The sequence below is a fragment of the Pinus tabuliformis genome, chromosome 2_1, assembly GCF_031772625.1.
Source record: "Pinus tabuliformis cultivar Carrire ecotype Pingquan chromosome 2_1, CPIR1, whole genome shotgun sequence".
NCBI classification, from domain to species: domain Eukaryota; kingdom Viridiplantae; phylum Streptophyta; class Pinopsida; order Pinales; family Pinaceae; genus Pinus; species Pinus tabuliformis.
This window is the reverse complement of record NC_142299.1, coordinates 834,943,881-834,956,316: the sequence shown is the minus strand read 5'-3', so window position 1 is coordinate 834,956,316 and position 12,436 is coordinate 834,943,881. Positions and strand designations below refer to the sequence as shown.

The window sequence follows — 12,436 nt, the reverse complement described above, 5'->3', positions numbered from 1 at the left end:
TAAGAAGCACTGATGGAATTCAATCATTGAACGGTTCCTTTACCAACAGCCCACATGGGATGTTTTTGGGTTTAAACGAAAATTTGCCGTTTTATAGAGTTTACATGCTTGTTTTGAGATGATAAGGCTTAAGATTTCATCTTGGCCATGATCCTCAGTATCCAATGTTATGCTAAACAGTATGGAAAATTTTCTTCAACCTTTTCACTTATATTGCTAGTTTCCTTCTAGCAATTTCACTTACATTGCTAGTCATTATAACTTATTAGCAAATTAGCTTCTGGAATTTTGGAGTTTCCATGAATCAAAGTGCAGATCCGTGTTAATCACATGTTTGGTCATGTGGTCATTAGTAAAATTGGTCTCTCAATGATCCCTATTTTAACTTCTAAGAGTTCATTTGTTATTCTAGTGAGCACTTGCATTTAATTCCCTAAATATGCATTTTATTCTCATGAATTTTTTATGTTACTTTTCAGGGAAGTTGAAAAGAGCATAATCCATTTCCAACCACATGAAGCTCATGAACAGATGGCTCATTCCATGCCACCTGAGAAGGTTGATATCTTTAAATATCTCGAGGATTGGGCAGAGGAAAATATACTGATTCATTTAAACCCTGTTGAAAAGTCTTGGCAGCCACAAGATTTTTTGCCTGATCCTTCTTTTGAGGGCTTCATCGACCAACTTATAGAATTGCAGAAGTAGTCCCATGAATTGCCAGATGACTATTCACTTTTTCTGGTAGGAGACATGATTACAGAGGAGGCATTGCCTACTTACCAGACTATGCTGAACAAATTTGATGGGATAAGAGATGAGACTGCTCCCAGTCCGACTTCCTGGGCAACATGGACACGTATGTGGACAGTTGAGGAGAACAAACTGTTGGAACTACTACCCACCTACATGCGGACTCTTAGTTAGAGCATGGGACTACATGCAAGATTCCTTTTGCATGATTTACTCCTTCATTTGCTCCTTCTTTAACTCCACAACTGGGTATTTCTTCTGCATGATTTACTCCCTGATTTGTTCCTTCTTTAACTCCGCAACTGGTTAGTTCTTCTGCATGATTTACTCCCTGATGTGCTTCTTCTTTCACTCCGCAACTGGCTAGTTCTCTCTGGAACTTGTTGTAGGTGTTAAGTCTTCTCATTGATCACCACTATGGTGCATTACCTTGGGATCTTCACCCAGTAATGCTATATCATGAGCATTGTAACCTATTTTCTAATGAACCATTCTTTTCTTCTTTCGATTTTCTTTTAGTGTTTTTACTCTGCAAAGCTGTGTGTTCAACTTTTACTAGCTAGATTCATCTGTGCAGGTTTTCTAACACATTTACATGGTATCAGAGCCCACAGGTTGCTAGATAAAAGGCGCACCAGTACTTTATTTTGCAGGTATTACAGCTTGGAGATCGAAGATCAACAAAAAAATGGAGTTTCCCAAAGCATCGATCCTAACACCGTACAACTATCACGAATGGAAGGACCAAATGGCTCGATACCTTCGTCATAAAGGGTTGTACATGATTACCATGGCTATAGAAGTGGAACCCACTTCAACCATAGAGAAATCCAAGTACCTCGACCGTATGGATGAGGCCCACGGATCCATATGCATATGCATCTCTCCAGAGTTGCAGTTTCATCTATCTGCTTGCAATACTCCCAATGAGATTTGGAAAAAGGTTGAAGATCTCTACTAGAAATAGGATGAGATGAAAAGACATCTGCTCGAAGTGGAGTTGCTCTCATTGGATCCACGGAGCTATGACAGAATTCAAGACTTCTTCACCAAATATAATGATCTATTGCAGCAACTCAAGGGTTGTGGAATTGACAAATCCAAGGAGGAGAGTTGCCAAGATCTCTCTATTATGTCAAAGCTCAGACTAGAATACTCCGTCTTTGTGTCTACATTTCATTCAGTAAGGCTCACAACAAGTAAATCCTACACTATGCCTTCTCTCAAAAAATTTATGGAGTCCCTTATTTTTGAGCAAGCTAAACTCATTGGCATGGGGAAAATCAAACCTCCCAAAGCGCATGCACTTGCTGTGCATGATGGCAGCCACAATAAAAATCACAGATCTGATTCAAATCAAAAAAATCAGCAGCAAAAAGACAAGGGAAAAACACATTCCCATCCAAAGAAGGAAGGGTACACCAAGCCCTTCAATAACTCCTCCGGCTCGAGAAATGAGAAAGGGAAGAAAGGAAACAGATGCACCTACTGTCAAAGAGGATTCCATCCAGAATCCTCTTGCACGAAGAAGAAAATTGACCAAATGGCATAAATCATTCAGAAGCACAACCTTGGGGACCACACCCCTCAGGGCACCAAGAAGAAAACTAAGGATCCGCCACATGGGAAAGGTAACAATTTTCATGCTTTAGTTGCAATTAATTCTTCTCCTAATGCATGGATTATAGATTCTGGTGCATCACATCATATGGCTACTACAAAGGAAGTCTATTCCTCTTTGGATGTATGCAAAGGACCTCCCATCCTCATGGGAGATGACTCACCTATTGAGGTCACCGGAAAAGGTAGAGTGGAACTTTTACACGGAAGCTTTGAAGATGTGCTTCATGTTCCAAAACTTTCGGTAAACTTGCTTTCATTTTATCAGATCACTCATTCCGGCATTGGAAAGAGAGTAGAATTCACTCCAGATGTAGTGAACATATATGATCTACATAACAGCTCCAAAATTGCAACTGGTGAGGTAAACAATGGAGCCAGACTGTATACATTTTCTGAATTTATTGAATACGAATCCTCCTTATTGCTTACACATGTTGATGATAGTAGTAGGCTTTGGCACGAGAGGTTTCGTCACTTAAATTACAGGTATATGCAGCAGCTAAGCAAGAATGAGATGGTGGAAGGCTTGCCAAATATCAGTTTCTCCAAAGGAGTATGTGAAGGGTGTGTCCTTGGCAAACATCCCAGAGAAAAGTTTGACACTGGCAAGACTCACAGAGCATCCTCTCCTCTAGATCTGATCCATAGTGATCTCATGGGGCCTTTTCCTCGTCCTTCCATCAACAAAGCAAGGTATGTGCTTATATTTATTGATGATTTCTCACGGTATACTTGGGTGTATCTTCTCAGGGCGAAATTTGAAGTTTTTGTGCACTTTGAAGATTTCAAAGCACTAGTTGAGACATAGTCAGAGAAAAAGATCAAATCCCTCCGTACAAACAGTGGGGGGGAATATATTAACACAACACTTCGGAACCTTTGCCTTCAGTCCGGTATATAGTTGCAGTACATAGTTCCATACACTCCACAATAGAATGGAGTTACTGAGAGAAAGAACAGATCTCTCAAAGAGATGGCTTCCTGCATGTTGCATGCTAAGTCACTGCCTCATAAGCTATGGGCTGAAGCACTTAATTGTGCTAAATATATCCATAACAGATCTCCTCATATGTCTGTCAAGGATTAGACGCCCTTTGAGGCTTGGAGCGGCACTAAACTAGAGGTCACCCACTTCCGTGTTTTCAGCTCCCAAGCATGGGCCAGGATCCCCTCTGAAGAGAGGAAAGCTCTTGATCCACAGAGCATTGAGTGCATCTTTGTTGGATACCCTGATGGTGTGAAGGGATACCGGCTCCTAATTTCCTTTACGGACAAGCTCATCATTGAGCGAAGTGTCAAATTTGAGGAAAGTCTCTCGCATGCACCTCAATTGCCACATGCAGACACCTTTTATCTACCTCATGTCCGAGATGATGACTCAGTACACTCAGATGTAGATACAGAGCATGCAGATGCCGAGGTAGAGCATGCATATGCAGAGACGGAGTCTTCAGATACAAATCTAGTGCATACAAATGATGATCCACATCCAAGTCTAGATCGGGCTTCCAGTAGTGAATCATATTCCCCTATCATAAATTAGAGAACAAGGAGCTTACGTGAGATATATGCACAAGACCACCCAGCTATTAGAAATGGTCTTGTGGGGGATAATTCTGATCTGCAGAGGAGTAGCTCAGAGTTTATTGAGCCTCCTCTTGTTCTCACTACCACTGAACCATCGTCGTCCTGGCATTGTCATTTGGTTTAGTGTTCTAATCCACAGTCTTATGCTGAGGCTGCTGGGCATCCATCTTGGGAGTCCGCCATGGAGGAGGAATATAACTCCCTCCTCGAGAACCAGACCTAGGATCTAGTCCCCCTTCCTTCAGGAAGGAAACTTGTCTGATGCAAATGGGTCTACAGGACCAAGAGTGCTATAGATGGGAAAATCACCAGACGGAAAGCGAGGCTAGTAGCTAAAGGCTTCCAACAAGTGCATGGCATTGATGATGACGAGACCTTTGCTCCAGTAGCAAATATGGATTGCATACGCCTTACACTTGCCATTGCAGCTGCCCAGGGATGGGAAGTACATCAGATGGATGTGAAGAATGCCTTTCTTCACGGAGACCTATTAGAGGAGATTTACATGGATCAGCCACATGGTTTCATTCAGGATTCATCTTTGGTCTGTAGACTGAAGAAATCTCTCTACGGCCTTAAGTAGGCCTCGAGAGCTTGGTATGCGAAGATGGATTCTTTTCTCTTATCACAAAACTTTGAAAGATGTAAGTTTGATCGGAATGTTTACATGCTTAGCACACATGATTCTCTTCTTATCTTAGTTTTGTATGTGGATGATCTTCTAATCACTGGCAGCTCGACTTCAGCCATTGCTACAGTTAAGAGGGCCTTAAGTGATAGGTTCTTGATGACGGACATGGGTCCATTACACTTCTTTCTTGGTCTTGAGATTAGCCAGGATGCCACAGGCATCAAACTCTCTTAGGCTAAGTATGCATGGGATCTCCTCAAGAGATTCGCATGACTAACTACAAGCCAGCACCGACTCCTTTTCTATCTGGGGTCCACCTTGAGGATGGAGGTGACACTCCATTAGTTGACAGCACTCTCTATCGATAGCTAGTGGGGAGCTTATTGTACCTCACCCACTCTAGACCAGATCTCTCATATGCAATAGGGGTAGTTTCCAGATACATGCAGGAGCTGCATGAGCTACACTGGAATGTTACCAAGTGCATCCTCCGATATGTGCAGGGCACCATCACCTTCGGGATTCACTATGCAGCAGGCACTGCATTGAATCTCCTTGGCTTCACTGATTCTAATTGGGCAGGCGACAACATTGATCGCAAGTCCACCTCCGGATATTCACTCAGTCTAGGGTCTGGCCCTATCTATTGGTTGAGCAAGAAGCAAGCTGCTATTGCTCTCTCTTCAGCCGAGGCTGAGTACAGAGGAGTATTCAACATCACCATTCAGGCTTTGTGGCTATAGCACTTCCTCACTGAGTTGGGCGTCCAGTTCCACCAACCCATTGTCATCTGGTGTGACAACCAGAGCACTCTCAAATTTTGTAGGGATCCAGTACAGCGGCAGCGGACGAAGCACATAGAGATCCATATGCACTACATCAGAGACTTAATACATGACCGGGTCATTGTTTTGCAGTTCTATCCCTCAGCAGAACAGACTACAGACATCTTCACTAAGACATTCACTGAGCAGAAGTTTTGCTCTCTGAGCAATCGTCTTGGAGTGAAGGACACAGTTTCTTAGCAATTGTCTTTTCTTCCTCTTTTCTTTTGATTACATTGTATTTTGAGGGGGGGTTTTCCCATGAGGTTTTCCCTCTTTCTTCAATTTTAGTACAAGTTGCACTGTATTTTGGGTGGCCTTTGGCCTTAGTTGCCAAGGCCCATTTTCTACCATAGTGGTGTTCAGCGGGGTGTTGGAACTACTACACACCTACATGCGGACTCTTAGTTAGAGCATGAGACTACATGCAAGATTCCTTTTGCATGATTTAGTCCTTGATTTTCTCATTTTTTAACTCCACAACTAGTTAGTTCTTTTGCATGATTTACTCCCTGATTTGCTCCTTCTTTAACTCCGCAACTAGTTAGTTCTTCTACATGATTTACTCCCTGATTTGCTCCTTTTTTCACTCCGCAACTGGCTAGTTCTCTTCGGAACTTGTTGTAGGTGTTGAGTCTTCTCATTGATCACCACTATGGTGCATTACCTTGGGATCTTCCCCCAGTAATGCTATATCATGAGCATTGTAACCTATTTTCTAATGAATCATTCTTTTCTTCTTTCGATTTTCTTTTAGTGTTTTTGTTCTGCAAAGCTGTGTGTTCAACTTTTACTATCTAGATTCATCTGTGTAGGTTTTCTAACACATTTACACAAACATAGTGATCTCCTTCATGGATATCTATACTTGTCTGGCCGAGTGGACATGCGGCAAATTGAAAAAACCATACAGTACCTTATTGAGTTTGGAATGGTACAATGTCATAACGTTGCAAGCATTTTGTCAAAGTATGTTATTATGCTTACTCTTGGTAGCAACAAGATGTGGGATTCCATTCTATTTGTTTACTGCACATATTGCATGGTGGAAGATTTCGTCAGGATATTTTAGTTTTTGAATGAGAATTTTCTGACTTGAGTTGTTTTGACTGTTTAGTTTCCAGGCTTCGAAAATACTACCTATCTTGGACTCTTATACACTTCATTCCAGGAAAGAGCAACCTTCATAACACATGGCAACACTACAAGATTTGCTAAAGGATATGGTGACCTAAAATTAGCTCAAATATGTGGAACTATTGCTGCAGATGAGAAGCGCCATGAGACTACATACACAAAGATTGTTGAAAATTTGTTTGAGATTGATCCTGACACCACAATGCTAGCTTTTGAAGATTTGATGCGGAAAAATGTTATAATTCCTACCCATTTGACGTATGATGGGCTGGACGTTAATCTGTTTGACCATTTTTCTTCTGTGGCTCAGAGATTAGGTGTGTACACAGCAAGGGACTATGCTGACATTTTGGAATTCTTTGTTGAGAGATGGAATGTGAAGAAAATAGATGGTCTTTCTGGTAAGGGAAGGAAGGATCAGGATTACGTTTGCATGTTGGCACCTCGTATCGGAAAGGTAGAAGAGCGAGCTCAAGAAAGGGCAAAACAGGGACGAAGCTGTGCTTTTAGTTGGATATTCAACAAACAAGTCCTGCTCTAGAAAATTTCTTGTGTTTCAACTTATGAAAACTATTGTAGTGCATTCCTTAGGATAAAGTTCTGTGTGCCTGTAAAATTATAATCCCTGGACAAGATTTGTTGGATTTGATAGCCTTAGTGGATTTGTTGGATTGATAGCCTTTCCAAGTTGATTGTGTTGTAAAATTCGATCTGCACACTCTAGCATGGGAAGGTGTAAAGGAAAAAATAAGAAGGCTATAGAAAGGCTATTTTCTTTTTCATGTTTTTCAATAACTGGTCTCGGCCAAAATGTAAAATCTGTTCTCTGGAGTTCAATTTAAAACCAACTTTGTCTTTTAAGTTTTTGAATCGCTTGTTTTGTAAGCACTTATGCTGTCGCTTGCATCGGTTTGATGGAGCATAAGAATATTGTGTGAAATTTATGATGAATTGTGAGGGTTTATTGTCAACATTTTTTAATTTTTTTTCTCTTTTAAGTGTATATTTCATTTTTTAAAATAAATATATAAGTTATATTAGTCTACATTTATCTTAATTTCATAAAGAGATTAAATCTCTTTTCACTTAAAAAAATTATATCTCAAAATATTTTGAGGGGACATTACAAATGTTTACCTAATAAATAGTGGCCAGAGGTGGGAGAAATACTAATAAAAATGTAATATTATTAAATTTTACCTAATATTTCAGGTCACACCCCACCCTAAATATTACATTCTATTCAATATTTCCTCTCACTCCTACTAATTTTATAGTTGAGTTTGTTTACTTTTAAATTACAAATATAAAGAAAAATTACAATAAGAAGTGGACCTGTTGAGGGGAAATATTGGGTAAAATGTAATATTATAGTATTATATTTTATTCAATATAACTTACTAAAAAGTGGATGGAGGTAGGAAAAAATATTGGATAAAATGTAATAATTACATTTTTCTTAATATTTTTCCACCTCTGCATACAAATGCCCAGTGCCAACATATCCATAATTTTTTTACCTTTACAGGAAAGTCTTACCTTTATAGGCTACCTAGATTCAACCTCGTCATCTTCTACATATCCTCCCTTAAATAGATTATATTCCAGAGGAATTGCATTAGTCAATACCATGGATTTTTAAAACCATGTGTCAATAACATGAGCCATTTTTATTTTTTTTATTATTTAATTTTTATAGGGTTATTTTTTATTTATTTAATTTTGTTATTTTAATTTTATTTTCACCAAGTTACAATATTTACGAGTTACACATCTCTACCATATTTTATTTTTATTTTGACCTAATCAAAATGTTAACATTATATTACTTTAAGTTACACATTTCTAGCATACTATAGACATTAGATCTAGGCTCAATGAAGAAATTACATTTATCCCTCCTACTAAAAAGTAATTATTTATTTAATTACTTTATCTCATTATATAAAGTTTGATGTAAAATAAAAGTGAAAATTCAAGCATTTAAATATGGTTGACATTGATTTTTAAAGTAACATTATTAATTTTCGAAATTACATTTATCCCTCGTACTAAAAGCTAATTTTTTTATTACTTTATCTCATTAGATAAAGTTTGAAATAAAATAAAAATGAAAATTTGAATATTTAAAAATCACTGATATTGATTTTTAAAGTAACATTATTAATTTTCTTTTAAAGTAATGTTATGCACCACATCTCTTGCACACACACACACATATAAGTAACGTTACACAATATTACGCACAACATCTCTTGCATATATATATATATATATATATATATATATAAGTAACGTTAAGCACAACACCTCTTGCATATACATATATTAATTGACACGCCACCTTTCAAAGCAATTAATTATTAAAAATAACTATGAATAACAACATTTAATATTATAATAGTACTTAAGATTATTGATATTAATAATAATAATTATTAGTTATTGTTATTATAATATTCTTTACTAACTTATTAATTATCATATCAAATTTTCAATAATAATGATTAATATATCATTTCTATTTTTATAATAATAATGACAATAACTCTTTTATTAGGATTTATAGTTATAATTTAATAATATCATAAAACTAAATAAACTATTAATTTTTTTTAATGGTAATAAAAAATTAAAATTATTATTTATAATTATTATTTTTTATTTAAATATTTTTAAGAGTTTTGAATATAATAATGAATTAAGTTTTGAATATAATAACAAAATTAAATTAAATATTAATATAATAATAATATCAAATTAAGATTTATAATTATTCTGGTTAATTTTAACTTTTTTTATTAGTTTTTTTTTCCATTTTCATTTTTTATTTATTTTATTTTATTGCTTCTTATTTTTGATGATGAGTGAAGTGTTCACCCCAAACAGGTGAGATGTTTCACCTCTTCATTACTCACTTTCACACCACTACACCTCATATTCTTAATAAATCTCTATTTTAATCTTTTCTTAAACACTAATGAAAATATATGAGATCGCTCATGGTGATGGTGGATTCTATCCGTACAAATAGACACATAGGAAGAAAATCATTCAAGTTAAATGGAAAAGTGTTGATAATAAATTTGGTGTGCATTGAAAAGTAGAAGCAGCATTTATTATGGGTTGATGTATACTTGTAAGTTTATATGAGAGCATGCAACATATTCAATTCAATTTAGAGTAAATGTTAGAGTCAGAAAATTGTCATTTTCTTATATCTTCTTTTCGTTATTTTTAATCCCTTTTTTATTTACCCATGACATTGCATTAATTTGTTTTAATACTAATGTAGGAGAGTTATGTTCATAGTGTTTTTCGTTGTATTTCAATGGGTTATGATTATCATTAGTAAGAATTAGCCTATTTTGTATTTACTTTTAAAAAATGATTCAATTTGGGAATTGATATAGATCCATGCTTTGATGCCCCCGATCAAGTTAATTTGGACCCATCTTTGTGCTAGGAGGTGTTCTCCAATCTTATAAAATGGAGATGTTTTCACATAGTGTTAGTTAACCTGTAGATTAAAACTATATTTTTAAATTAAATTAAAAGTTTAAAGAAAAATACAAGTAGAATTTAAAGTGGGTTTAAATTTTTGTTTTTGAACTAAACTAAAAATAAATTTTTTTTGTTAATAATAATAATAGGAGGGAGATGTTGTCATGTAATATTACTTGAAAATGAATAACTATGTATATACATATCTAAATGACAAAAAAGTAATTAAATAAAAAGAAATCATTATGTGTGTACATATGTACGTGACAACGTCTAAAAAATAAAATAGTGTAGATCCATCTTAAACCCAAATCTATAATTGGGGTCAAACAAATTTCTTAAGGTGTAATTTTTGTATCATTTAATATGTAGGAATTAATGCATGACATGGAATTAAATGATTAAAAAAATTACACATTAAGAAATTTGATCCCTCTCCGTGCTCAATGAATTCGAGTTTGAAATGCATCTAAGTTGGTTAGTGATCAACGTTGGACTGAACAACACAAGAAAATAAACATCTTATTAACCTTAAATTGTGATCAATATTTTTATGAGGGTTAATTTGTAATTGGAAAGAACTCCTTGGGGCATAAGTTCATCATGAATAGAACATGGGCCATGGTGAAATTGTGATTATCCCTAAAACTTCTATTAAATTCATGTCAAATTCAATGTCAAAAAGACAATATTTTGGCTACAATATTAGCTTATGCCTAATTTTGTATATGATTTGAGCTTAAACAAGAACCCAACAAATTAAACATATAACCATAAATACAAAGATGCAGCAAAAATAACACTTCATTTCATTAACATCAAATACTAAAAAAAGCTTACAAATAGAATGGAAATAAACTGGCTTGGGCGATGGTAGCTTGTCTCTGAGAAGAGATGTGGCAGCTACATGACTCTAAACTATGTTATAATGAGGCTCAAGGGCCTATTTATTATTGAAAAACAACGGAAAACACTAAACAACCAAAATCCTAATCCCAGGAGAAGGAACATCAAGAGTTTGTGGGCCCCGTTGAGGTTAGTTGGCAGCCAAATTCCCAGGGTCGTAACTTGGTCATATTATCTCAGTTTTGCAAGTATAATACTTTGTTAGAAAGGTCTCTCTGAGTACTACATGATTTGTGATAAGAATAGTTGTGGGCTTGTTGCAGACCTAAGAAAATGTCATTTAGGGGGTCAAAACTTCTCCAGGAGTTCGAGACTCGAAAAACTGCTAAAAATAGTAAATGTTGAAATAAATAAGGAAACTGATGAGATCGACTAGAGGTCTAGGTGGAATAGGCGGCTGGCCACCAATATCCACCTGGATCAATCCTCCCTCCTTAGGAAGAAATGGTCCCCATTGTGTGTAGAGCGTTCATGAGGTGAGCAAATTTCTGTTGAATCTGGTCCCCGGTGAATCACTTTCCCTGGTGAAGGAGTTGACCTAATTTGACAACTTGATATAATTGGATCCTCTATTGGTGAGTATTATTGATATGTGTGTCCATGATCTGATCAGTTGTGGTCTGTTTTATGCAGTCTAGGTTTATCTCGTCAGTGTGAGTTGTTCGACAATATCATATGTGTCCAGCAATGGTGGAAGGTATGGCCAAAGACGGTCGACATTGAACACTAGGTGCAGAGCAAGGAACAATGGAATGTTAAGCTCGAAGACATTGTCTCCTACAACCATGTTGACGATGTATGGCCCATATCAGAGTGATTGAAGCTTGTGGTGGGGTCTAGCGAGGCATTCCTTCTGCAAATGTAGCCAAACTTTGTCGCCCAACTGGAACTTGTGTGGCACTTGATGTTGATCATGACTCTGCTTGTACTTAGCATTGGCTCTGTCCAATATATCATGGACCTGCTGGTGGATGTATTGAATGCGCTCAATGAAGTTGTTAGCTCTTTCAGCTTTAGACTGGATGTGAGCCAAAGTGGTTGCAATTGGTATTGCCACATCAATGGGACATAATGGTTGAAATCCCAACCCTACCTAAAAGGAGCTACAGAGACCTCTTTTGTAGTTGTGTTTGACATAAGGGAGACTTTCATCCCACGTACGTGGATGGTTTGAGTTGTACATGCGTAGAATGTATATGATCATCCTGTTGGCAACCTTTGTTTCGCCATCAGTTTGGGGATGGAAAGTCGTGGACTTAGTAAGTTTTGTATCCAACATAAACCAGAAACTGCACCAAAATGCACTCAGGAATATGTTGTCCCAATCTAAGACAATGGACTATGGGATCCCAAAGTGTACCCACACTCACTCAAAGAAGAGCTTAGCAATGACCTCTGCTCTAATACTCTTCTTGTAGGCCGCCATGATGGCCATCTTACAGAATCTATCGACGAATACGAAAATGCAATC

General features: G+C 36.8%; 1 protein-coding gene across 1 annotated transcript; it reads left to right on the top strand.

Annotated features, from left to right (window-relative positions):
- Positions 1 to 495: 495 nt before the first annotated feature.
- Positions 496 to 7,096, top strand: LOC149203239 (stearoyl-[acyl-carrier-protein] 9-desaturase 5, chloroplastic-like). Its single transcript, XM_089400160.1, has 3 exons — positions 496 to 880; positions 6,252 to 6,352; positions 6,536 to 7,096. The coding sequence occupies exons 1-3, from the start codon at positions 754 to 756 to the stop codon at positions 7,094 to 7,096; spliced, it is 789 nt and encodes a 262-aa protein (XP_089256286.1). The 5' UTR covers positions 496 to 753.
- Positions 7,097 to 12,436: the final 5,340 nt, after the last annotated feature.